This window comes from Callorhinus ursinus, unplaced genomic scaffold, assembly GCF_003265705.2.
Source record: "Callorhinus ursinus isolate GAN/ISIS: 27379988/994484 unplaced genomic scaffold, GSC_fseal_2.0 scaffold20, whole genome shotgun sequence".
Lineage (NCBI taxonomy): Eukaryota > Metazoa > Chordata > Mammalia > Carnivora > Otariidae > Callorhinus > Callorhinus ursinus.
Genome location: NW_027397082.1, coordinates 20,218,029 through 20,245,035, shown reverse-complemented (window position 1 = coordinate 20,245,035; position 27,007 = coordinate 20,218,029). Strand labels below are relative to the sequence as shown.

At 36.3% G+C, this 27,007-nt stretch overlaps 1 protein-coding gene across 2 annotated transcripts; it reads left to right on the top strand.

Annotated features, from left to right (window-relative positions):
* Positions 1–42: 42 nt before the first annotated feature.
* On the top strand, positions 43–24,837 carry CUTC (cutC copper transporter). 2 transcript variants are annotated; one of them, XM_025881002.2, is made up of 9 exons: positions 46–231; positions 3,042–3,113; positions 5,868–5,927; positions 10,478–10,687; positions 11,394–11,429; positions 13,825–13,958; positions 21,784–21,811; positions 23,473–23,578; positions 24,338–24,837. In XM_025881002.2, the coding sequence occupies exons 1-9, from the start codon at positions 171–173 to the stop codon at positions 24,450–24,452; spliced, it is 822 nt and encodes a 273-aa protein (XP_025736787.1). In that variant the 5' UTR covers positions 46–170; the 3' UTR covers positions 24,453–24,837. The 2 variants fall into 2 exon arrangements, with proteins under 2 accessions (XP_025736788.1, XP_025736787.1); XM_025881003.2 differs by lacking the exons at positions 13,825–13,958; positions 21,784–21,811 and having other exon boundaries at positions 43–231.
* Positions 24,838–27,007: the final 2,170 nt, after the last annotated feature.

The window sequence follows — 27,007 nt, the reverse complement described above, 5'->3', positions numbered from 1 at the left end:
GACTGCGACTGCGACTGCGCCAACGACTCGGTTTTCGCGGGGGCTGCTGGGTCTTGGTGTCGGGGACGCGCAGGGGTGCGCGCAGCCGTGAGGCGCGCTTCCTTGGTCGCGCGCGCCGGAACCCGGCCTCCGAGGAAACCGAAGACGCACGAGAGAGGCACGCGTCGAGCATGAAGAGGCAGGGGGCCTCCTCGGAGCGGAAACGGGCGCGCATACCGTCCGGGAAAGCCGGTGCGGAAGGGGGCGGGGAGGGGGCGGTCGTCCGAATTGACTGTCCCGGGCGGGCCTGCGGGAGTTCTGGCCAGCGGTGTCGCGATTTCTGTCAGAGTACTTTGCCCACCTCCTCACAGCCCCCCGCGCGGCACGTTCTGTCATTCTGGCTTTAAACGTGTGGAAGCTGAGGGCCTGAGAAGGGGCTTGTAGCGAGAGTGACCGGGCTCTGGAACCAGATGTGTGGGTTCGAATCCCGGCGCCATCACGTCTAGTGTGCGGCGACCGTGTTCAAGTTGGTTAACTTCTTTCAGCCTCAAGTTCCTCTCGCCACGCGAGGCTACCAGTCCCCACCCAGTGGCATCGCTGGGACAGTTAGATGCCCAGCGCTGAGCTCAGTGCCTACGCCTGGTGACTGCTTGGTAATCTTTAGCTGCTGCGGCGGGGGTGAGGACTGTCCCCAAAGCTGCACAGCTGCCGGTGCCAGCGCTTGTGGCTGCCCCCAGTCCCGAGTGCTTGCTGCTGTGCCAGGCGTGGCAGGTGCTATAGGGAATTCGGCCGACTCTCCCCACCCCCACCCCCACCCCCTCCACTCCTGGTTCCTCTGCACCAGAGGTTCTCCGGCTTTCTGATCTCAGGACTCCTTTCCCCCTCCTAAAAGTTATTGAGAACCTCAGAGACCTTTTACTTATATAAGCTAAGTCTATTGGTGTTGACGGTATTCGAAGTTAAAACAAATTTTAAAATATTAATTAGAAACCCATTACATGATGGCACAAATAACATTTTGTGCGTGTGTGAAAAGTAACTGTCTTCCTAAACAAACAAATAGAATGCCAGTGTTTTATATTTTTTGCAAATCTCTTTAAGATCTGGATTAATGGAACTGTTAGATCTGCTTCTGCATTCAGTCTGATCTGTCAGGGAGCCGCTTGAAAATTCACTCCACTTGTGAGAGACAGAGTGAACAAGGCAAATAAAGTCTTAGTATTATTATCAAAACACTTTTCACTGCACAGACTCTGAGAGGGTCTTAAAGGCCCCCGGAGCTAACTGGACTACTGCACTTTGAGAACTACTGCTCCAAACAAATGTCTTTGATTCCTACAAATAACTTTGCTTCCTGGAAAACTATCTTAGTCTGCCTTATGGCACATAGCCTTCTGTGTGCACCTCCACACTCTCCTGGCCAAGGTCCTTTCTCCTGTGAGGCAAATGGTACCTCAGCAGCACTGTCCAGTTAGATTGATGTGACAGCTGGTGTGGGTGGCTCTCCGGAAACTGTTGGAATGAATGCAGTGCTGTTGATTAAGAACATAGAGTGGCACCTAATTCTTAAACAGTTTGAGACGGACAATCTTCTTTTAAATAAGTGAGGCAGTTGCAATTTGATGTAAGCAGATAATGTTTGTTTTTCAAATTAAAAATAGACTTTTAAAAAATGATAAAAGCAATATTGGGGTAGGAAAAAAAGCAACATAGAAAAGTAAAAAGGGGAGGAGCCACTAGGCGGCTCAGTTGCTTAAGCATTGGACTCTTGATCTCAGCTCAGGTCTTAATTTCAGCCTGGCGGTTGGGCTCCACACCGGGCTCCACGCTGGGCTTTTTTAAGTGGAGCCTACTTAAAAAAAAAAAAAAAGGTAAAAAGAGGAAAGTAAAAGTAACTCCAAATCTTACCACCCAGTAGTCACCATTATCAGCATGTGGTGATTCTTTCAGGTATTGCATGAAGTAAACATTTAATACTCTTAATTGTAAAAAACAAACAAACAAAAACAAACGTATATGCTTAACTTACAGAAAAACTCAAAACTTATTTTCATCACACTTTTGGTGTAAATACATGAATGAAATTTATGAATTTGTAATTATTCAGCCTTTAGAAAGTCTTTGCATGACTGTTCTGTACCAAGGTAGACACTGTGCTTGCTGTGGGTGATGATAAAGGTTTCTCACATAAAGACCTTACTTAGGAACTTTAGGTCAAGTAAAAGTGAACAGACATCTATCTATATACATAATAATAAGAGGTAGAAAGTAATTAGTATTTTTAAAAGATATCAATTAGTGTTTTAAAGAGGAACATATAATTTATGAAGAGTTACATGAGTTCCAAAGAGGGAGATCCCTACTTTGGGAGAGAACACATATGGAAATGTGATTTAATGTGAGCCTTGGAAGATTTTACCATTCAAAGATGGAGCTGGCGGGACTTTGTGGGTTGAGGAGATGGCATAAGCAAGAGCAGAGATGAGAATTGAGTGGAACTGGAGATGTATAGAAGAAATAATATGTAGTTTATTAATGATAACTTTCTATACACATGGTGGGTACTCTCCACTTTACATGAATTATTTAGTCCTCACTACTCTGAGGTAGGTACTAAAGCCTACTCTGTTTTATAGAAAACTTAGGTTAAGTAACTTGTCTAGGATCACACAAATAAGTAGTGGGGTCAAGATTTGAAGTCCATCCTTGTTCTTAAACATATGATCTTTATAAAGACATTTAAACATATTCTGAAAACATTGAGAAACATTGAAAAAAATCTGACTTAGAATTTGATGATGAGGGCTGTGTTTTAGGAAGATTAATTTGGCATTCAGCGTATATTTTCTTCAGTATAATTTCTTATACATATGTCTGTATACTTATTTCACAGTTCAAAGACATCAATTTAATAATCAGTATAGTGTTTTATTGCATTCATGGTATATTTACCTACTTGCCTATTATTGGACATTGGTTTTGGGCAGCAAAATAAAATGGTGGTAGATTGGTCTGGATGGATAGTATCATCATGAAATTGCACTGTTTTCCATGTATTTTAGGAATGACAAATGGATTTCTCATGGAAGTGTGTGTTGATTCAGTAGAGTCAGCTGTAAATGCAGAACGAGGAGGTAAGACAAAAGAGAATGAATAACAATTGGCAGTCCTTCTAAAAGTCTGAAAATGAGGGTGCCTGGGTGGCTCAGTTGGTTAAGCATCCAACTCTTGATTTCGGCTCAGGTCATGATCTCAGGGTTGTAAAATTGAGCCCCAGATTGGACTCAGCGCTGGGTGTGGAGCCTGCTTGGGATTCTCTCTCCCTCTCCTTCTGCCCCTCCCTCCACCCTCTCTTTCTCTCTCTAAAAAAAAAAGTCTGAAAAGGAATCTTATGAACTGATCTTGGGAGCCCTTGTGATCCTAGTAAGGATCCTAGTAATCTTTTTGAAAACAGCCAACCAATTGGAAAATGTACTGGAAAATTATCATCTTTGTCATCTTCTAATCTTACTCCTCCAATAGGTCACATTTTGAGTCAAGTGTCCACAATAGTGCTTACTCACCAACTTCATTTTTTTTTAACTGAACTTAGCAAAGACTTCATTTTTTTCAAACTGTTGACTTAAAGATGATTTAAGAGTTTTGCTGCCATTTTCATCATCAAGACTTTTATCATTATCTTTCTTTTAAAAAAGATTTTATTTGAGAGCAAAAGAGAGCACAAGTGGGTGGAGAGGCAGAGGTAGAGGGAGAAGTAGGCCCCCCGCTGAGCAGGGAGCCAGACACGGGGCTCGATCCCAGGACCCTGAAATCATGACCTGAGCTGAAGGCAGACACTTAACCGACTGAGCCAACCAGGTACCCCCGTTATCTTTTTTTTTTTTTTTAGCATTATCTATTTATACCTCAAGGTTTGTTTTGCATTCTGAACCTGCTTTAATGGGGAAGCATAGCAATTCCCATCATCTCAGGATCAGAAATTTTTAAAAACTTTTTATTATGGGAAATTTCAAACATATATAAAAGTAGAACAGTATAATGAATCCCCATGTACCCATCACTCAGTGTCTACTAGTTTCAGCACGTGGCCAATATTTCCACTATATCCGGGAATCAGGACACTTTTTATAAAGAGCAAAATAGAATAGGGGTGCCTGGGTGGCTCAGTTGGTTAAGCATCTGGCTCTTGATTTCAGCTCAGGTCATGATCTCAACGTCGGGGGATCAAGGAGTCTGCTTGAGATTTTCTCCCTGTCCCTCTGCTCCTTCCCCTGCTCTCATGCATGCGTGCTTGTGCTCTCTCAAATAAATAAGATAGATAGATAGATAGATAGATAGATAGATAGATAGATAGATAGATAAATCCACCCATCCATCCATCCATCCCCTGCTCTCATGCATGCGTGCCTGCGCTCTCTTAAATAAATAAATAAATTAATTAATTAATTAATTAAATAAATCCTAAAAAAAAAAAGAGCCACGTGGTATATATTTTCAGTTTTACTGGCAACATTTGGTCTTCATGGAATATTCTTTGTATTTTTAAAATGATCCTCTGAAGATGTAAAAACGGTTCTTAATTTGGCAATAAAAAAGAGTAAAGTGCTGATACATGCTACAACACAGATGAATCTTGAAATTTATTCTAAGTGGAAGAAAACAGTCACAAAATGCCACATGCTATATGATTCCACCTATACAAAATGTCCCATTAGGTAAATTTTAGAGACAAAGTAGATTAGTGGTTGCCTAGAGTTGAACGGGATGGGCTAAAGGGTATAAGGTTTCTTTTTGGGGTGAGGAAAATGTTCTAAAATTAATTGTGATGGCTGCAAAACACTAAGTTTACTAAAAAATATTGAATTGTACACTTTAAATGGGTGAATTGTATGATATATCAATACAGATTTTTATTTTTTTTAAAAACACAAACATTTTTAATTTATAGGTCATATTGTCAGCCTGATCCATCCTTTATAAGCTTTCCTTTCATCTTTTTACCTAATAATTTTAGCAGTGCATCTTTTAGTAGGTTTTGGAATATCATACTATATTATGTCAAACATTTACTTTTCACTTATTATCAGTATGCTTCGTCTATAAAGAACTTTCCCTCAACAACTGTTTGTTTATATTGAGGTTCAGTTACTATAAGAAAGGCAGGATAAATGCTTGCTCCTTTTCCCCTGTTTATTTTAGGGGATTTTAGGATAATGAGTTTATTCTCTATCCCCCAGTGAATTGTTTTATCAATATGAATCTAGATTTAGACATATTTGATGTGTTTTACTCCACTATAGTTTTTCTTCTTACTGATTCTCAAATTGTCCCATGTTTGGCTGGTACTAGCCTCTTCAACCTGCATCCTGAGACTCTTTTGACATGACCCTGTAGTCTGATAGTTAATCTCCTTTCAGCATTCTCTTATTCTTGAAATTACCTTGATTTAAGCTACTTAAAATCACCTTGTAGTTTTATAAATCTTAGAATAATAATAAGACTCTTGGAAAAGATTGTTATCAGTGAAGAGTCACTGTTCCACTGTGGTCAACCCAGACCATATTTATTCTGAGTCACGTCCTTGTACATGGAGAGGCAACCTGTAATACAAAATTTCAAGAGACCTAGCTTAACTTGAGTTAACTCTTAAATTTGACTATCAGTAACACAATGTGGGTTGCAGAATATAGTTGGAATTAACAATAGAGTTTTACTCTAGTTTTATAATCTCTCAGTTTCTAAGACTCTTTGCTCTATGTTTGAAAAAAATGTTGTTTACTGTTTCATAAATGTTTATTTTGGATGATAATTTTTGAGAAATGCTTCTTAAAATTTTTCTTAATTTTTAAAAGTTTATTGTATTGAGCAATGCTTTTTTTTTCATATAGGTGCTGGCCGGATTGAATTATGTTCTGGCTTATTGGAAGGAGGAACCACACCCAGCATGGGTAAGTGTTTTCCCTATTTTCTGGTTGGAGTTTATAGAGCCTGGAGACAATAGAAAATATGTTTCATTGAGATCCTTTACTAATGTTACTGATATGTTAACAATGCTGTGGATATTGAATTAGTTAGAGGTGTTTATGGTTGTAAATAAACCTGTCTATCAAAGATGAGATCCTTATACATCAAAAAGTTGAGAGAGAGATAGTTACTGTTAACATTGGTTCAGTTGCTCTGCAGTAGTATCAACAGTCAGGGTTTTATCTTTCCATCCTGGCATCTTCAGCATATTGACTTTTGTCTTCATTTCTCCCATCCTGGTCTTTGTGCTATTGTCATACATTTTACTTCTGTATGTGTTAAAAATACATACACTCCACACTACATTATTCTTTATTATGTTAGTCACCATACAGTACTTCATTAGTTTTTGGTGTAGTGTTCCAGGATTCATTATTTGCATATAACACCCAGTATTATTTTTGTTTAAAGAGTCAATTAGGGACACCTGGGTGACTCAGTTGGTTGAGCATCCCGACTCTTGATTTTGGCTCAGGTCATGATCTTAAGGTCGTGAGATTGAGCCCCGTGTTGGGCTCTGCACTCAGAGGGGAGTCGGCTTGAGGTTCTCTCCCTCTCCCTCTGCCCCTCCCCCCCAATAGTGTTCTCGCACACTCTCTCTCTCTCAAATAAATAAATCTTCCAAAAAAGAATAATCCGTTATCTCTTGAAGCGATTAAAATAATAAGAAAACAGTCATGTATTTACCTATGTATAGTTACTATTTCTGATGTTCTTCATTCCTTTGTGTAGGTCCATATTTCTATCTGATTTCATTTTCCTTCTGTTTGAAGTAATTCTTTTAACATTTTTCTTGTAGTACAAGTATGCTGGGGATGAATTATTTCAGCTTTTGTATGTCTCAAAACATCTTTCCCCATTTTTTGAAAGATATTTTTGCTGGGTGTGGAATTCTAGGTTGATAGGTTTTTTTCTTCTTTTAGTACTTTAAAGATGTTTCTCCACTGTCTTCTTGCTGGTGTTATTTCTCATATGAAATTCATCCATACCTTTGTTTTTTTTTTGTTGTTGTTTTTTCTATGTAATGTCTCTCTTTTGTGGTTGCTTTAAAATTCTTTTCTTTACTCCTCGCTTTGAGCAATGTGATAACAATATACCTGATTATAGTTTTCTTCATGTTTCTTGGACTGTGCATCTATAGTTTCATCACATTTGGAAAATTTTCATCATTCAATGTACTCCACCCTCTCCTTCAGGGACGTCAGTTGTACTTGTTTTAGGCTGCTTGAAGTTGTCCCAGCGCTCACTGATGAACTACTCTTTTTTTTTTTTTTTTTTTTTTTTTTTTTAAGTAGCCTCCATGCCCAGTGTGGAGCCCAACTCGGGGCTTAAACTCACGACTGTGTGATCGAGACCTGAGCTGAGATCAAGAGTTGGACACTTAACCAGCTGAGCCACCCAGGCACCCCTCTTTTTGTATTAATCTCCTTTTTCTCTGTTTCATTTTGCATAGATTCTGTTGGTTTGTTTTCAAGTTTACTAATCTTTTTTCTGCAATGTCCAATCTGCTGTTAAACCCACCTGGTATATTTTTCATCTCACACATTGTACTTTTCATCTTTAGGAGTTTAATTTGAGTTTGTTATATCTAATATATTGTTTCTGAACTGTTTTGAAGATCTGGAATAAAGTTATAATAGCTGTTTTAATGACTTGGCTGCTAATTCTAACATCTATATCAGTTCTAGGTTGGTTTCATTTGATTGATTTATCACCTCATGATGCATCTTATTTTCCAGCCTGATAATTTCTTATTGGTTGCCAGACATGAATTTTGCTTTATTGGGCCCTGGATATGTTTGTATTTCTATAAACATTCTCAAGCAGTTGGGTTATTTGGAAACAGTTTGTTCCTTTTGGCTATTGCCTTTAAAATTTGTTAAGCAGGCCTGGAACAGTGGTCAGTCTGGAGTTAATTATTCCTATTACTAAAGCAAGACCCCTCTGTGTACTCTACCCACTGCCCCGTGAATCTTCAAATTTTCCTATCTGCCTGTTGGGAATAGGCATTATTTTTGGCCTGACAGGTGTGAATGAAAGGCATTGTTTCTTTCTAATTCTTTTCAGTGGATTTTTCTCTGGCCTTTTACAGTTTCCTGCATATATGCATTCATTAGTACTGAGCTGAATATTGGAGGGAGATTCTCTGCAAATCTCCAAAATTCTCTTTCTCTCCTCCCTGGTGCTCTTTCCTGGGAACTGTAGTCACTTGGTCTCCCTGGACTCTCAGCTTTGTCTCTTCAACTCAGAATTCTCTGGCCTCTACCTCGGTTCCCCTTTCTTTGCTACAGCCTAGAAAACCCTCAAGGTAGTAATTTGGGTCAATTATAGAGCTGACTTCATTTGTTTTCCATCTTTCAGGCATCACTGTTTTTTGTTGCTTGACACACAATCTCTTGCAAACCATTGTTTCATATTTTTTTCATATTCATGTGTGTTTTTTGGTTATTATTGGTGGGAGGGCAAATCCAGTCCCTGTTACTCTTGTCTTGGTCAAAAGCAGAAGTCTCTGTATGAATTTTTGACTCTTCCATGTTATTCTAAGGTTGATGATAGCATTATTTAGTATAAAGGGTTTATATATGCAATAGCTCTTTGGAATCTCTCACTAAAGGAGGGCATTCCCTGGCCATTCTGTGAAATCTCTAGAACATAGCTAAATTTGAGTGCAATCTGTTTTTTGTAACAGCAGTCATGATTCATTGCTTGGTATTGGGCATATTGCTATCCCATGCAAAACTGGGGTTCTTTTAGCAAGGAAAAAGAAATAAATCCATCGTGCTTGTCACAGACCTTATACAGATGGTTCCTGATACATGATGGTTTGGCTTATGATTTTTTGAGTTTATGATGGTCGAAAGTAATATGCATTCAGTAGAAGTTGTACTTTGAATTTTGAATTCTGATCTTTTCCTGGGCTAGCCATTTATAGTATGATACTCTCATGATGCTGGGCACAGCTCCCAGTTAGCCATGTGATCACAGGAGTAAACAACTGATAAACTTGCAACCATTCTGTACCCATATAACCATTCTGTTTTTCACTTTCAATACTGTATTCAATAAATTACATGAGATAATCAACATTGTGTTATAAAATAGGCTTTCCATTGGATGATTTTGCCCAACTGTAGACTAATGTAAATGTTCTGAACATATTTATGGTAGGCTAGGCTAAGCTGTAATGTTCAATAGATTAGGTGTATTAAAGGCATTTTGACTTGGGATTTTTTCAGCTGAAGATGGGTTTATTGAGATGTAATTACAGTGTAAGTCATGGAAGATCTTTACTATTGAGTGTTTCTGAGCTAGCGATGAATTGTGTCATTTAGGTATTTTTGTTTATAGATCTCTACATAAAATCACAAACAAGTAGAACTTTGCTCTTTTTTATATAACTCTTTCAAGAAAGGTTTTGATAAGTTTCTTTGTTCATTAAAGGGTCATAAACTTTAGAACTATGTAAACATCTCTATAGTAAGTTCTAAATAGAGCTATAATCAATCAGAAAGGAAAAATCAGATCTTATGGAATACACTGGCAGAATATTGAGCCTGTTAGTTATTATACTTTCAAACATCATATACCAACAAAAGGATTTTCTTTAGTCAACTAACAAGTGCTTTCTTTTTTTGCATTTTATCTTTTTAAATTTCATTATGTTAGTCACCATACAATACATCATTAGTTTTTGATGTGGTGATCCACGATTCATTGTTTTCGTATAACACCCAGTGCTCCATGCAGTACATGACAAGTGCTTTTAAAAATGCAGTAAATGCCTTCTGTTTACTTTAAATTGCTCTTTTTTACCCATGATTCTCTTATTATTTAACTTCCATTATATGCACTTTTTTTTAAAGATTTTATTTATTTGATAGAGAGAGACACAGTGAGAGAGGGAACACAAGCAGGAGGAATGGAAGAGGGAGAAGCAGGCTTCCCGCCGAGCAGGGAGCCCGATGTGGGGCTCGATGCGGGGCTCGATCCCAGGACTCGGGATCATGACCTGAGTCAAAGGCAGACGCTTAACGACTGAGCCACCCAGGCGCCCCATATGCACATTTTTTAATTAATGTTGTCATTCCCTTTAGAACCAGATTTCTCTGGTTTCCTCAGTCAGTGCTTCCTTTTCTTGTAGAAGTGATACACAAGAGCAATGTAAAAGGCCAAAAAATTTTATTGACTTCCTTGAGCTGTTAGTTCACATTTGAATTTTATTTTATTTTTTTAAAAGATTTTATTTATTTATTTGAGAGGGAGAGTATGTGAGAGAGAGAGAGAGAGAGCACAAGCTGGGGGAGCTGCAGAGGGAGAGGAAAGTGTGCTCCCTGCTAAGCGGGGAGCCCGATGCAGGGCTGGAGCCCAGAATCCTGAGATCATGACCTGAGCTGAAGGCAGACACTTAACCGACTAAGCCACCCAGGTGCCCATCACATTTGAATTTTAATTAGTCTGTTCTCTATTCTTTTAGGTGTCCTTCAAGTAGTGAAGCAGTGTGTCCAGATCCCAGTTTTTGTGATGATTCGTCCACGTGGAGGTGACTTTTTATATTCAGATCGTGAAGTTGAGGTGATGAAGGCTGACATTCGTCTTGCCAAGCTTTATGGTGCTGATGGTTTGGTATTTGGAGCATTGACTGAAGATGGAAACATTGACAAAGAGTTGTGCATGTCCCTTGTGGGTAAGAATTTGTATCTGAGACCAAAAAGCTTCTAATGATGATTGCATTTAATACTCCTGATATTGAAACTAACAACATTATGTGTCACCTCAAATTTTAAAAAATGAAAGAAAAATGCAAGTTTTTCTGATTGCTTTTCAGTCACACCTGCAGGCACTTAAACTAACCTATCTTAAGCAGTAGTTCTCTAGATGTTTGGGGCAGAGTGTATACGTGTTCTAGTCCTATTGACTCCTAAGTTGAAGTTGCTGTAGATCAAGTTCTGTTACTGTTCCTGGAAGGTTTAAGGGGGGTTTACCTGGATTTGAAAAAACTTCAAAAGCTATTGTAGTTGGTGAGGATGGAGAGATCGTGGAGAGGACAGAAGCATACTACTTATATTACTAGGCCAAAGTATTTCTTGAAGATACTCAGAGGGGTTAAAGTAGTAGATATAATGCTGGGTTTATAGTAATCAGATCACATAATTTTTATTTGGTCTAGCTAAGGAGTGGACAACCATTTTTTTGTTATGAAAATCAGAGATTAATGGAAACATAGGAATTCTGAATTTGGAAGGCTACGATTTTATTATTTTAGTTCACTGTCTTTACTTCTTAGGAGAGGAAAGTATAAAAAAAAATCCCATCTAACATGGAAAATTCTGTGTATAGTAATCAGTGATGATCTTTTCATTTATATTGTTGTTTGGCTTTTTTTTTTATAGCTATATGCCGTCCTCTACCAGTCACTTTCCACCGAGGTAAGTCATTTCCATTTTAGAAGTTCTATTGAACGGTGTCAGTTTTCTAATTTCACCAAATGCCATAACCTTTTTATGGAACACAATACTAGAGTGTTACAGTGTCACCAGTTGTTTTCTTTATACTGACCTTGTTTTCTTTATACTAACTGTTGTAAATTTAGAGATGCACAATTTGAAGCTTTGTTATGAAAATTTTAAAAGTAAGTGGTGGTGGTGGTGGTGGAATATAACAAAGGGAGAGGTTAGGAATTGCCTACAAGTGTATGCACTTGTCCAAGCAAGAATTTTGAGATTCATTTTTTTTTTTTAAGATTTTTTATGTTTAAGTAATCTCTACACCCAGTGTGGGGCTTGAACTCACAACCCCAAGATCAAGAGTACATGCTCTTCTGATGGAACCAGCCAGGTGCCCCCTGAGATTCATTTTTATTAGATGGCCTTAGGCCATATTAACCACCAAACACCACTGTGGCCAATGAAATGAAATGTACTGCCTGGCTTAAGCCAGACAAGACCATTCTAGATACTATTTGGAAGGAGGAAAGAAGGAATAGATGGAGATAGTCAATGAAGAGATATTCTGTTCAAATGTGTTGTGCACAAAACTATATTATTGATTGTCTACATCAGAATGATTTCTAAGACGTATCTGATAATTTCATGTAAAAAATATCTCTTACCTATAAATCAGGTAGTTCTAATTTCTGTACACTTTTGTCAAACCTTGGTTGGTAAAATGTAGGAACAAGTGTCAGTTTTGCCCGAAGAGGGCACTCTGTTATACATGAAAAGAAAGAAGTCTTAAGTCATTTTTTTTTAACTTGATGATATATGCTTGAGAAATTGTTGAATGTTTTTCTGGCCTTTTGAATAAGCATTCAAAGATTAGTGGGCATTGGCATTTGCATCTATTTATAGAAAATAGAGATAAAACATTTGTTATTCTTGTTTCTTTTTGAAATGAATAATACCACCAGAAAACTGTTCTCTTGACTTGCTGTTTAGCAGTGCTTCTCATAAACTAGCAATAACTAAAAGATGTTAGAGTGTTTAAAATTCAGCACCTTGAGAGTGGCCAAAAAGCAATTTTTAAATAATGAAAAGTAATTTAAATTAGTAAACATTTATCTGAAAAATAAAGTTTGTTAGTCACCATACAATACATCATTAGTTTTTGATGTAGTGTTCCATGATTCATTGTTTGTATATAACACTAACATAACATAATAAAAAAAATAATAAAAAAATAAAAGTAAAGTTTGGCATGCTAAATAATTTAAAAAATAAAGATGTCATGTAGAATGTATTTTTCTTTGTTCTTAAACTAAGAAAATCGTTTCAAATTTCTTTTCCTTCAATACATTTAACAAAAATATTTTCATGTTTTCAAAATTTTGCATTGTCCTGGGTTCTGCATTTTTTTTCACTCGTGTATTTAATGAGATAGTGATAGTTTAATCACTGGTGATTAAACTGCTAATCTGCTACAAAAAAGGAAAAGCCTCTGTGGTACATTTAGCTGTCTGCCAACACTAACGGGTAAAGTAAAGGGGTCAAGCACCTAATCCACCATAGATTAGAACTTCCAAATTATGTAGCAGTGCTGAGAACCAAAGCAGAAGTAGTTTTTCTTTTTGAGGTTCCTAGTGCCACTTTCTTCTCTGAGGAGAAAAGTCTCTTAGAAAATAGAATGGAATTGTAAGTCTAGATAGTCTATTGTAAACAACTGTCCTTATACTATGAGCCTTAAGTATTTAGGGTAAATTGAATAGCATGAAATATTAGTCAATAATGAGAATAATGAACCAAGGCCTTTTTTAGAACCAGTGAGTGTAATGTTTGTCTGAGTTCCAGTTAGTCCAGTTTGTCTGAAGCCTTAGAACAGAATTTTCCAAATTTGAGTCACTTGCCAATCACATTTACAGTTTTACCATATCTGAGTGCTACCTGTGCAAATTTATTTAGTAATTTTCTTTAAATAAAATCTTAAGTGAATTTCTTTTAAAGAGAAACTTTTATAACTCTTGAAAAATGGAAACATTTCACTTCAAATCTGTGTGTAAGTAAATACATCTGTTCAAATGGGTACCATCTAAAATGTTTCTGCATACCGCCGTGGTATGCAGACTGTGGTATGCTGGTAAACTAGTTCTTAGACAAAAAGCTCTAATAGATAGTATTTGTTGATTTCTGTGCTTTAAATTCTCCCACCTTGACTGATTTCCAGCTGTCGATGGATTAAAAATGATGCTTGCAAAACTGAATATTTAACAATTGGCTTTGGCTCACCAGTATGAGCTAAGTCCAGCACACCACTGTGTATACTACATTTTGGAAAGCACTATATTAGAGGATGTCTGTACAAAATTCAAATCAATTTTACTTATTTCAGCCTTTGACATGGTTCATGATCCAATGGCAGCTCTAGAGACCCTCTTAACCTTGGGATTTGAACGAGTATTGACCAGTGGCTGTGACAGTTCAGCACTAGAAGGGCTACCCTTAATAAAGCGACTCATAGATCAGGTATACATAATTTCTTTCCTTTCTTTCTAACTCTGTTGTGGTTGCTCCTGATAGTCTGTTGTTTAGCTAGGTTAGGAAACTAAATATTCCTGACTTAATAGTTCCCTATACAGAAGAGCAAGCAGGTAGTAATATATTTATATAATTCTTATTTCTTTCATATAAGTGTTAAAATTATTTTTTAATGATTATTTATTTGGGGGGGAGGGGCAGAGGGAGAGGGAAAGAAAGTCTTAAGCAGACTCTGCACTCAGCACAGAGCCAAACACAGGGCTTGATCTCAAGACCCTGAGATCACAACCTGAACCGAAACCAAGAGTCGGACACTTAACCTACTGCACCACTGAAGCACCCCTCTTTCACATTAGTGTTTTTAATGGTTAAGGCTCTTGAGGTCAAATTATAGACAGTGCTTAAGGATTTAATCTAACTTGGATAACCACAGCAAATTTTACCTTTTCTCTGCCATCAGCATTTCATAGTTTTAAGCCACATCATTTCATTGTCAGCCTATGTATACTCAGGGGATCCCATATAAAATTTGAAATATCATTTGGAAGTGAATTCTAAAACAAAATTATATTCTTTCATCTTTCCCTATCTCTCAAGATAGGAGGAAATATATTTTTCTCTTGTATGAATTTCCAAGATGAGTTAACATCATTTGTAGAGCATTATAAAGGTGACTTTGTAATTGTGGTATATCTGTTTTTTTGACACTAGTCCAGAACCGTTCTAAATTAGTGAGTATGGACTTTGAGAGAATTCTGGATTTAAGACTCAGACACTTATTTGCTGTGTAATGTTGAGTAGATTATTAAGCCTCTGTTCCCTTGTGTATGCAATTGAAATAAGTTTATTAATTCCTTTATAAGGTTGTTCTAATGATTGGTAGAGATAAGATATGTAAGAGCCTTAGCACAGTGCTTGATGTATAATAGATCTTACTACATCATTATTACTGCTGTTACTAATATTTTTTAGTGTTCCTGTGTAGAAATCTGATATGTTTACTTTCCTATAGCCGTGAAAATAATTTTTAGAAATTTCATCTAAGGATCTGATGTGACTTTGCTAGTCTGGAACTTACTGATACAGGGCATTTGTACTATGGTAATGACCACCGTGTGTGTGTGTGTGTGTGTGTGTGTGTGTGTGTGTGTGTATGTATGTAGTCACTGCCCTTACAGTTTGGTGTACAACAGGCACTTTTAATAGAATAGGCAATTCTAATAGAGTGCTATAAAAAAAAGTACTAAGTGGTGCCTGGCTTGGCTCAGTCGGTAGAGCATGTGACTCTTGATCCCGGGGTTGTGAGTTCAAGTCCACATTGGGGGTAGAGTTTACTTAATAAAAAAAAATTTAAAGGTACTAAGGGGGCACATCTGAGAGGAATTAACCCCAGATTTGGGCATGGGGTTAGCAGTAGTTGGCTCTCCAGAAGAAGAGACCTCACACACACTGATAACTCTTACTCATTTGAGTGATGATTAAGAGTTATCTATGTATGTTGGCAAGGATGCGGAGAAAGGGGAACCCTCCTTCACTTTTGGTGGGAATGCAAGCTGATGTAGCCACTCTGGAAAACAATATGGAGGTGCCTCAAAAAGTTGAAAATAGAGCTACCCTATGACCCAGGAATTGCACTACTGGGTATTTACCCCAAAGATACAAATGTAATGATCCGAAGAGGCACGTGCACCCCAATGTTTATAGCAGCAATGTCCACAATAGCCAAACTATAGAAAGAGCCCGGATGTCTATCAAAAGATGAATGGATAAAGAAGATGTGGGAGATATATATATATATATGTGTGTGTATATATATATATAATGGAATATTATGCAGCCATCAAAAAATGAAATCTTGCCATTTACAATGATGTGGGTGGAACTAGAGGGTATGATGCTAAGCGAAATAAGTCAATCAGAGAAAGATAATTATCATATGATCTCACTGATATGTGGAATTTGAGAAACAAGACAGAGGATCATAGGGAAAGAGAGGGAAAAATGGAACAAGACGAAACCAGAGAGGGAGACAAACCATAAGAGACTCTTAATCTCAGGAAACAAACTGAGGGTTGCTGGAGTGGAGGGGGGTGGGAGGGATGGGGTGGCTGGGTGATGGGTGTTGGGGAGGGTATGTGCTATGGTGAGCGCTGTGAATTGTGTAAGACTGATAAACCACAAACCTGGATCCCTGAAACAAATAGTACATTATATATTAATAAAAAAAAAGTTACCTATGTAAAAGCGGGTAGGGAGAGTAGGTGAATGCTTCATGCAGAAGAAATAGTGTATACAAAGGCCTGGAAACAAAAGTAAGCATAACTTACTAAGATACTGAAGAAACCAGAATGTTGGATATAAAGAGAAGAATGCTGTCCAGAGCCTTGAAAACTGTTGAAGAGTGTGGATTTTATCCTTTCGGCAGTGGGGAAGTCTGATATAGAAGAGCTGATGAATCAGGTTTTCATTTTAAAACTATTACTCACTATGGAGGAGACAATAAGGAAGATATAATGCGATAGTCATGTCTTGCATTTCATAATCACTGTTGCTTATGTGATTTGAAGTTTAATCATTGGTTGGCAGGAAGCACTGTGTTAAATATCCTCATACACTAATTTTACTTCTTTTTTATAAAATAAAAATTGCATGTATTTAGGGTGTACAGGATATTTTGATATTAATATACATAGTGAAATGGTTACAGTCAGGCTAATTAACATACCCATCTCCCCATATAGTTATTGTTCATTGTGTATTTATCTTAGCAAATTTTCAGTATTCACTGCAGTATTATTAACTATAGTTATGTTGTATATTAGATCAGTAGATTTATTCATCCTGCATAATTGCAACTTTGTATTCTTTGACCAGTATCTACCCATATTCCCCACCTCCTCACCCCTGATAGCAGTGTTCTAATCTCTGTTTCTATGTATTTGACTTTTTTAGATTCCACATATAAGTGAGATCATGCCAACTTTACTTTTTGAAGCAATTACCTAGCAGTGTAATATACTGGTTAAAGCATATGTTTGGGGATTAGAAAGGTGTGTTTAAATCCTGGCTTTGCCACTTTATTAACTAACTCTGGGCAAATTACCTAACCATTCTAAACTTCAGTTTCTTCATCTACAAAGTTAGCATATTAATAGCACCTACCTCCTAGAATAGTTGTAGATTACCTCAGATAATAGCACAAAGTCTGATATTTAGGAAGTGCTTTATATTGTTAAATCACTTTGACAGCTTAGGTAAGCATATAGTTCTCAATAATCTTTATGGAAACCAGCCCCCTCCCAAAAATGGTAGAATTAGTTTAATTTTGGCCATGTTTTGGAAAGCTTTCACTTGGAAGAAAGAGTTAAATGTGACTTTTTTTTCCTCCTAAAATCATTTCAGCATTCCAGATAGTAATATTTTGTATTATGGATGCTTTGCTTTAGCACATTTGAGAATTCTAAACCGTCTTGTTCTTATTTCTCTGAACAATTGTTAAATTCTGTGAGATAGCCCCTTCCTCCTTTTACTCTCTAATTTCATTATCTTGCTTTATTGTTTTTTTATTGTGCATACTGCTACCTAAAATTTTATTATATAAATATACCTATCTGTTGTCTACCTTCCATGGACATGTAAGCTCCATGCCAGTAGGAATATTCTCTTGTTTACCATGTCAGGGAGGAAAGACTATTTCTCTGCCTTCTTAGGTTTTGTGTTTGAGGGCCTCTGAAGTAAACTGACGAAATACAGATTAGTGAGAGGAAAAACAGATTTTAATCAAGTATGTATACATATTGGAGTTCACAAAGAAATGTGACTCAAAGGTGCTTAGAATTTGGGTCTTATATACCATCTTGATAGGTGAAGAGGGGGAGAAGGGCACTTAGGAATTTAGAAGAGGAAGAAGACAGAGCATTTATGGCATGGTGGGGAAAAACTTTGGAAAGATAAATAGATGGACCCTAATGAGAATAAATTGAAGATAGGATAGTTTTATGACAATGTCTGTTTGGATGTGGTGCTAATGAGTTGCTCCCAGAGAGAGGATTTTTGACAATTGAGTTCTTTCTGAGTTCTTTTGGGAGGCTCTGCTTTTAGGAATTTCAGGAACTCAAATGCTTTCAGCTCAAAATAATTTTTATGACACAGTGGCATATTCTGGGTCCTTTCAACCACAATATTATCTATACCCAGAACAGTGCTTGATAACGTGGTAGGCACTTAATAAATATTTGTTGGATGGATAGATGAGTGAGTAAAGTGACACTGATAAACACTTTCATGATAGAGCAGTTTGATCAGGGTTTAAAAAAATGATCAGAAGGAAGTTCTCTGAAAAATCTGCAAAATGTCAGTCTACCGATTTTTGCCTTTGGAAAAAGAAACTAATCTTTTCTGGTAACTTTGGAGCTACCTTTCCAAAATGACATATAATTCAGCCATCATGAAAAATTATATGCTTTTTCAGTGACAGATGTGCCAGAAGTTGGACTTTGAGGTCACTTTTGATTATTTTACTGAGTCCCTGTTACTTAAATACTAGTCTGGGGGTTCTAATTTCCTCATTATAGAGTATGAGCTGTTGCCTCAGATCTGCAAAAGAGATTTTTTTCTTTTTTTTTTACACCATAAGGTATTGTAATATGCAACTAATTTATCAGTCTGTTTCCTTTTTTGCACCAGCATATCATTTTTTAACTAAAAAAATTTGGAATGCTTTTGACAAGATAACTTTTATAGTATATCTTTGGAGTATGTTGCTATTGCGTAAAGATCCTCAAAAATCATGACGAATGCTTAACTTTACACTGCTAGTTACTTAGAGCTCATCTGAAAAGTATGGGAAAGGCTGTTTCTCCCTCTACTCACGATCATCTCTATCTTCCCTACTTTTATTACCTTTCCTTTTTACTGTCTTTATGCTATCATTGCTTTTGAGAGTTTCTGCTTCTCTTGCCTTCTTTGCATTTGTTATTCCTGGTGTTAAGCTAATTTTTACTTTACTCCATTCTTTTGGTTTCTGTTCTCTTCTGTCCTCTCATAGCCTCTTTTTCCTTTCCTTTTCTGCCTGTCTTCTCACATTGGACATGCTACCTCTTTTTCTCTTGTCCCCATTTTCCCCTCACTAAGCCAATCTTTTTGTTTTTTTATTTGTCCTAACTGGTCATGATATAGAACTAAGTACTTTCAACATGAATTATATTTATTGAACATATTAGTCAATTGTTTCATTTTTTCTATGGAAAAAGAAACTAAGCTATATGTGGTTCTTTATTGAATTTTTTTATACTTCAGTAGCACCCAGTAGAAGAAAAATTATGTACCCAACCCTGAGAGCATAAGCTGCATAGTTGAGGCAGATGACTTGGAATTTTGTTAAGGGGCAGAATTGACTGATCTGGTATTAAAGACTCATCTCAAGAATCACACATGAGAAAACCCAATTTCCATACAATTTCAGTGGTTTCATTCTAAAAATTAGTGAGCTTGATATAATATGTAATTTTTTTAAATTTAAATTTTAATTAGTGAACATACAGTGCAATATTGGTTTCTGGAGTAGAATTCAGTGATTCATCGCTTACATACAATACCCAGTGCTCATCACAAGTGCGCTCTTTAATACCCATCACCCATCTAGGCCATCCCCCACCTACCTCCCTCCATCAGCCCTCAGTTTGTTCTTTATCGTTAAGAGTCCCTTATGGCTTGTTTCCCTCTCTCCTTTTTTTCTTTTCCCCTTCCCATATGTTCATCTGCTTTCTTTCTTAAATTCCACATATGAGTGAGATCATATGGTATTTGTCTTTCTCTGACTGATTTATTTCACTTAGCATAATATACTCTAGCTCCATCCATGTCATTGCAAATGGCAAGATTTCTTTTTTTGACAGCTAAGTAATATTACATTGTATATATAAACTACATCTTCTTTATCCATTCATCAGTTGATGGACATTTGGGCTCTCTCCAGTTGGGCTGTTGTTGATAATGCTGCTATAAACATTGGGGTGCGTGTACCCCTCTAAATCTGTATTTTTGTATCCTTTGGCTAAATACCTAGTAGTGTAATTGCTGGATCATAGGGTAGTTCTATTTTTAACTTTTTGAGGAACCTCCAAACTGTTCTCCAGAGTGGTCACACCAGTTTACATTACCACCAACAGTGCAAGAGGGTTCCCCTTTCTCCACATCCTTACCAACACCTGTTGTTTCTTGTGTTATTAATTTTAGCCATTCTGACATGTATGAGGCAGTATCTCATCGTGGTTTTGATTTCTATTTCCCTGATGATGAGTGATGTTGAGCATCTTTTCATGTGTCTGGTAGCCATCTGGATGTCTTTGGAAAAGTGTTTGTTCTTGTATTCTCTGCCCATTTCTTAAATGGGTTACTTGTTTTTGGGGTGTTGAGTTTGATAAGTTCTTTATAGATTTTGGATACTAACCCTTCATCAGATATGTTGTTTCGAATATTTTCTCCTATCCCATAGGCTGCCTTTTAGTTTTGTTGATTATTTCCTTTGCTGTGCAGAAGCTTTTTACCTTGATGAACTCCCAATAGTTCATTTTTGCTTTTGTTTCCCTTGCCTCCAGTGACGTGTCTAGTAAGAAGTTGCTGCGGCCAAGGTTGAAGAGGTTAATTTTGATGGTTTCCCATCTCAAATTTAGGTCTTTCATCCGTTTTGAATTTATTTTTGTGTATGGTGTAAGAAAGTGGTCCAGTTTCATTCTTCTGCATGTGGCTGTCCAGTTTTCCCAACACCATTTGTTGAAGAAGAGACTGTCTTTTTTCCACTGGATATTCGTTCCTGCTTTGTCAAAGATTAGTTGACCGTATAGTTGTGGGTCCACTTCTGGGTTTTCTGTTCTGTTCCACTGATCTGTCTGTTTTTGTGCCAGTACTATATCGTGTCGATGACTACAGCTTTGTAATGTAGTTTGAAATCTGGAATAGTGATGCCTCCAGTTTTTTCCTTTTCTGGAATTGCTTTGGCTATTCAGGGTCTTTTGTGGTTCCACACAAGTTTTAGGATTGGTTGTTCTAGCTCTGTGAAAAATGTTAGTGCATAATGTGTAATTTTTATTCTGTCATCACTACCTACCTGCTACTAGTAGTTCCACTAAATTTGCATTTGGGTGATATCCTTTTGACTTTCAGTGATACTGAGTATATCCCCAAAACTTATTTACGAAATGTAATGAACATTTGAATACAAGTAAGGAAATTTCAATACCTATCATCCAGAATTATCAGAAATTAATCATATAGTCTAATTTTATTATTTAAAATCCAGTTAAATAGACTTGTGGCTTTGTTTAACTAATATAATAAGCTAGGGAATTTAGTTTCCCTAGGAATACAAGATTTGAGTAGGTTGTTTTTTTCCTAGTAATTTACTATTATGCTGTGCTCTTTTTTTTCCTGCTGAAATCTAGTTTAAATCTTGTTCAACTACTTCCATTCCACTGCAAAGCAAGAACTCAAAATTAGTGTTATTTTTCAGTAATGGCTTTTCTTAAGGTGATGCAATTGTTCAGTATTTGTAGTGTAGTCCCCTATTCTTTGTGTTCATTACAGTACAAGTCTTCAAAGCAATACAATAAAATAACCTTTCTGTATAGACAGAGTTACTATGCTAAACATCTTTCTTACCCAAGATTCCAAAGAAATTGAGATGACTATTGAAAGTTAGACACTACTACTAGTTTTAAAATTTTAATATACTTTCACTAATGCTTCTGTTCTCACTGCCTTATTACCCCATTTGAGAGAAAGATATTAAAATTTGTTTTTTTTCTTTTTTCAGGCAAAAGGGAGGATTGTGGTAATGCCAGGTATTTAATTATCTGTCCATTTGTTAGTATAACACTGAGGTGCAGTGGAGGAAGAACAAAGGAGGCAGGACAATATGGGAGAAAATATTAATACATGGTATTCAGAGAGAAAAATATATAATTTGATTAAAAATTTAAGACTGGGAGATCTGTGCTGGAATTTTAAAACTTCAGATAAGGAGAACATTCTAGCAGGAATTAGCTCAGAGAGTAGCAGTAGGGAAGTAGATTGATTGGGATTGGGGTTTCTCCATGTTTGCTCTCCCATAGTATAGAATTTTGTGAATATGAATGGTCATCTCTGGTGAGGCACACCAAGTTTGATACTGCTATACTGAGTTAGGGCCAAATGTCCTAGCTCTTAACAAGGTATAAGCAAATGTTTAGGCAGTATCTATGGACAAATATAATATTCTCTTGGTTCCTCAAAATCTCTGATCACCTAATTCTTCCTTACAGCCAGAACAATTGGAGCATATGCTCCTGATAACTGTAAGATCCACTCAGTACATACTGGCTCACTAGAGATGAACAATTTTTAAAGAATTAATAAGGGGATCTAGAATCAGAGTGAGACAAATATAAAGACAATCTTAATTTTTTTGTATTAATTTTCTCAAACATATAAGAAAGTAGGAGATAGCATAATGAATACTCATATATTCATTCCCTAGATTTAACATTTTGCCACATTTGTTATCATTTTTTACCCTAGGTATTTTAAAGTGAAAAGCATCATGACATTTTATCTTTACACATGTCTAAAAAAGGTCTTTGTTCTTTCAGCTTCTTAGGGCTCAGTGATATTACTGTACCATTAAGAAAAAAGAAAACAAACAAGTTAATGAGTCCAAAAGAGTTTGTAAAGTCAAGTTACTTCAGCAACTTGAATAGTTTGAAATACCAAGTACATATTTTATCAGTCATTAAAAAATCTTTATTGAATACATCCTATATATTAGGAAAGAAGGATATAAAGAGTAATTTTATATTTTTAATCTGGTATCAGTTCAGAATATGATTGTTTATATACAAATATTTAATTAAGAGATTGTTCAGCAAAACAAATGAGTCATTACAAAGTACTTGATTATGCAGTTTTACTAAAGTAGAATCAGATTCTTCTGTGAAAAGCAAAGTTGATATTGTAATGAATAAACTGTGTAATGCCTTGCATTACTCCCATTTCCAATGAAGTCAGTGTGCTCTTTGAATCCTGGGTTAGAGAGAGTACTTGTGTTTTTCAGACAACATCTCTCAGGCTGTGCTTTTGTAGCTTCATCCTCAAACATATCCTGACTTTTTGTTTTAATTTGATTTTGCTTAAATTGAGGGAGAGCAGGGATAGAGCACTCAGTGGTTTTTCCTTGCCCTAGAGCAATCTTTTTAAAGTCAGTTTCATATGGTATTGTTATATAAACCAATGGATGTATAAGATTCCATCATACGGGTTCTATAACCTTATTGTTCTCCAGAGCCTGTAGCCTATGTCTTTTATCATTTCTTTCTAATCTCATTCTAGCTTAGTAGGGAGAGAGTAACTCTTGAGTCAATGAGAAATTTTGGTATGGGAATTTCAGGTAGAGCAAGCAGTCACTAGTATTCATTAAATTTTATACAAAATTCTATTCTACTTAATGTATTACTTATTCTTTCAACAGGAGGTGGCATAACAGACAGAAATCTACAAAGGATCCTTGAGGGTTCTGGTGCTACAGAATTTCACTGTTCTGCTCGGTCTGCTAGAGATTCAGGAATGAAATTTCGGTAAAAATGTATTCTTTGATTCATACAAGAAGGGACAGATTAATCTTTACATCTTGTTAGAGGAAAACCTTAGTTGATGGCTTGATTAATGAATGGAATGTTGTGATTAATATGTAAGTATTGCAGTCATTTTTGCAGTTTTTCAACTGCAAAATGGTTTTATCCTGCCTCACATAAGCAGGCTCTTCTGAATGTAGGTGAACTTTATATTTTTAAGTCATTGCTGTACTTAGACCACTTAATAATAAACCCTAATTCAGCAGCTAAGCTTCAAATGAGTCAGATATGTATGTATGCCCATTCAACTGTGATTTCCTTTAGCAGAGTTAATAATTATGGTATATAGTCATTTTTATCCCTCCTACCTTTAATACTTAGTCTTCTCTCACCTTTGCTATTTTTAGTTATTTTGAAATTTTACCACCATTAAGAAATTGAAACTATTGAGTGTTTATTATACTTTAGAAGAATCCTACAATTTAATAGTAGTTTATTATTTCAATTTAGAATTGGGAAAAATGAGATGTAAGAGAAGCAAGATCCTTAGAACTAATTTCTAGATATAAAATCAAGTATATTGTCAGGTATATTTGGCTAGATGTTTCAAGTAATTAATAAAAATTATGAAATATGGGAATCCAGGGTCCTTTACCTACCTGTGTTCTTGAACCATTAAATAGTCTATAAAATGAAGGGCCAGTAGGAGGGCTCATTTAACAACTTATATAATAATCTGTCTTTTTATTATTTCTGTTGCAGAAATTTCTCTGTTGCCATGGGAGCCTCCCTATCTAGCTCAGAATATTCTCAAAAGGTAACAGATGTGGCACAAGTAAGGACTTTGAATGCTATTGCAAAGAATATTCTGGTTTAGCCAGACCTCTCTGAGAGACATGGATATCACAAGATGAAGGTAGAAGAGTAGCCTGTAATTACGACACAGCTTTAACCTTCTTCTCTGGCCAGGACAGTCACAGTTTAAGTCTCACCTGACCATGGAGAATGTTTTCAAGAAGACAAAGAATTCGAGCAGGAGCTACAATCACTTCCTTTGCTTAATCTTGCCAGCCATCTCTGTTATCATGGTTAAATATGGTCTATGCTTCTTCCACAGACAGAGGTTTAGTCTGTTTTGTGGAATTAACTGATGAACTGGGAAAACTGAACTGTAAGGTATGAATTTAGAGTGTGACTTCAGGGTCAATTTAATAACTGTATTTTGCTTTTTCATTTGTAAAATAAAAATTTCCATTCTGTTATGGTAGTCTTTTTTTTAAATTTAAATTCAATTTAATTAACATGTAGTGTATTATTAGTATCAGAGTGTAGAATTTAGTGATTCCTCAGTTGCATATAACACCCAGTGCTCATTCCATCAAGTGCCCTCCTTAATGCCCAACACCCAGTTACCCCATCCTCCCACCCCTCTCCCCTCCAGAAACCCTCAGTTTGTTTCCTGTAGTTAAGAGTCTCTTGTGGTTTGTCTCCCTTTTTGTTCTTGTCTTATTTTATTTTTCCTTCCCTTCCTTTATGCTCATCTGTTTTGTTTCTTAAATTCCACATGAGTGAAATCAAATATTTGTCTTTCTCTGACTGACTTACTTCACTTAGCATAATACCCTCTAGTTCCATCCACATCATTGCAAATGGCAAGATTTCCTTCTTTTGATGGCTGAGTAATATTGTGTGTGTGTGTGTGTGTGTGTGTGTGTGTGTGTAAAACACATCTTTATCCATTCATCTGTCAATGGACATCTGGGCTCTTTCCATATTTTGGCTATTGTGGACATTGCTGAATACAGTCTGTAGCCAAATATAAAAGGGAAAATTTTTTCTTTCATTTTTTTCTTTTTATTATGTACTCATTAGATGGGCAAGACACTAAGGATACAGAGTAAAATGGTACAGCATAAAAATTTCCAGAGGTGGGAAACAGGATATAAAAGTTTTCAGACTTACAAAGGCAGACATGATCTCTAGTGTTTACTTCTACCTCTATTCCCAGATAGAGAAATGACTTAGCCATAAGGTTCATATAACAATTTACAAAGACCTATAGTAAAAATTGGAGAGGTAATAGATGTTAGCAAAATAGCTGTTTCTTTCAACTGAGGCCACAGATAGGGAAAATGGATTCTAGTGATGAAAGATGCTTTTCCTGTGAGCAGGTCCCAAATTGTCAAGTTAATCACTAGCTTTATCTATCACTTTCATATTTATAATCTCATTTTATATTAATAACACACTGGTAATAGAACTGTTATTTCTATTTTATGGGAGTAATTGAAGCATAATGTAAAGAGCTTGCCAACTTAGAAAGCTAGTTTAGAATATTTACTGAGTAATTTATGAAAAATTTAAAAACTAACAATAACCTCAGTTGTTTCTTTTCTTGCTTGTTCAGACTGTTAGTGATGATAATAAATATTTCAAAAAATAGTTTTCATTATTGACTTGAAATATAGATACAGAAATGTAAGTATCACATATATACACACATATAATCATATTTAGTGTTTTGGCCCAACCCTACCCCATGCTTGGACTTTGCTGTATGATCTTCCAAAGACAACAGCAAGCCATGTTATCATCTCTTTTTAAAATACAGATTAACTAGGGACGTGAGAGGTAGTATGAAGCTCAAACTTTAACAAAATTAATGTTGTTTATGAGACTTGAATGCTAGGCTACTAGCCTTCTGGTCTTCTGCTTTAAGATGTTTCCGGCGTATAGATGTGGTATAGAGAGCAATACTCCTGGGCAGATAAGACACACCTGGGATATCCAAGTTCCAGCTTAAGCATGAGAAAGTTGACTTAATTATTTCAACTTTAATCCCCTCATTTGTAAGTCAGGAATAATAACTAAACCATGGTTCCTGGTTAAACGATATATTCAAACACCAAATACATAGTGAGTACCCATTAAGTGTTAGTTCTTTTCTTCTAATTTAGGTTTCTAGTATCAGTCTTTGATAGTTTAAAAGCCCTTCCCAGGAAGCTAGGCATTGAGTATTGAGGCTAACACTTTGCCTTCTACTACATGAATATAAAAGAAGCGTAAGGTAATTCCTACCTTGATTTTATTTTTCTACACTTTAGTCCTGTTTTTAAATATTTACTGATTATTTCATATGTATAAGTTTCTTCTCAACAGTGTTATAAGTATTTTGAGGCTAAGGGACCATGTCTTTATATTTTTATATATTTCTCATTGCACACATCAAATTGTATACTCATAGTATTGATTACCTTGCTAGTGGAAAAAGAGTGCTGGATTGTCAGTCCTGACTATACTATCTTTGGTAACTATGCTGGGTATTTTTGGTTTACCCCTCCAGATCCATTCTTCACTTTGTTCTGTAAACTGAATCCAGCAACATAAAAGTCATTATACACTATGAGCAAGTAGGACTTAAACTAGGAATGC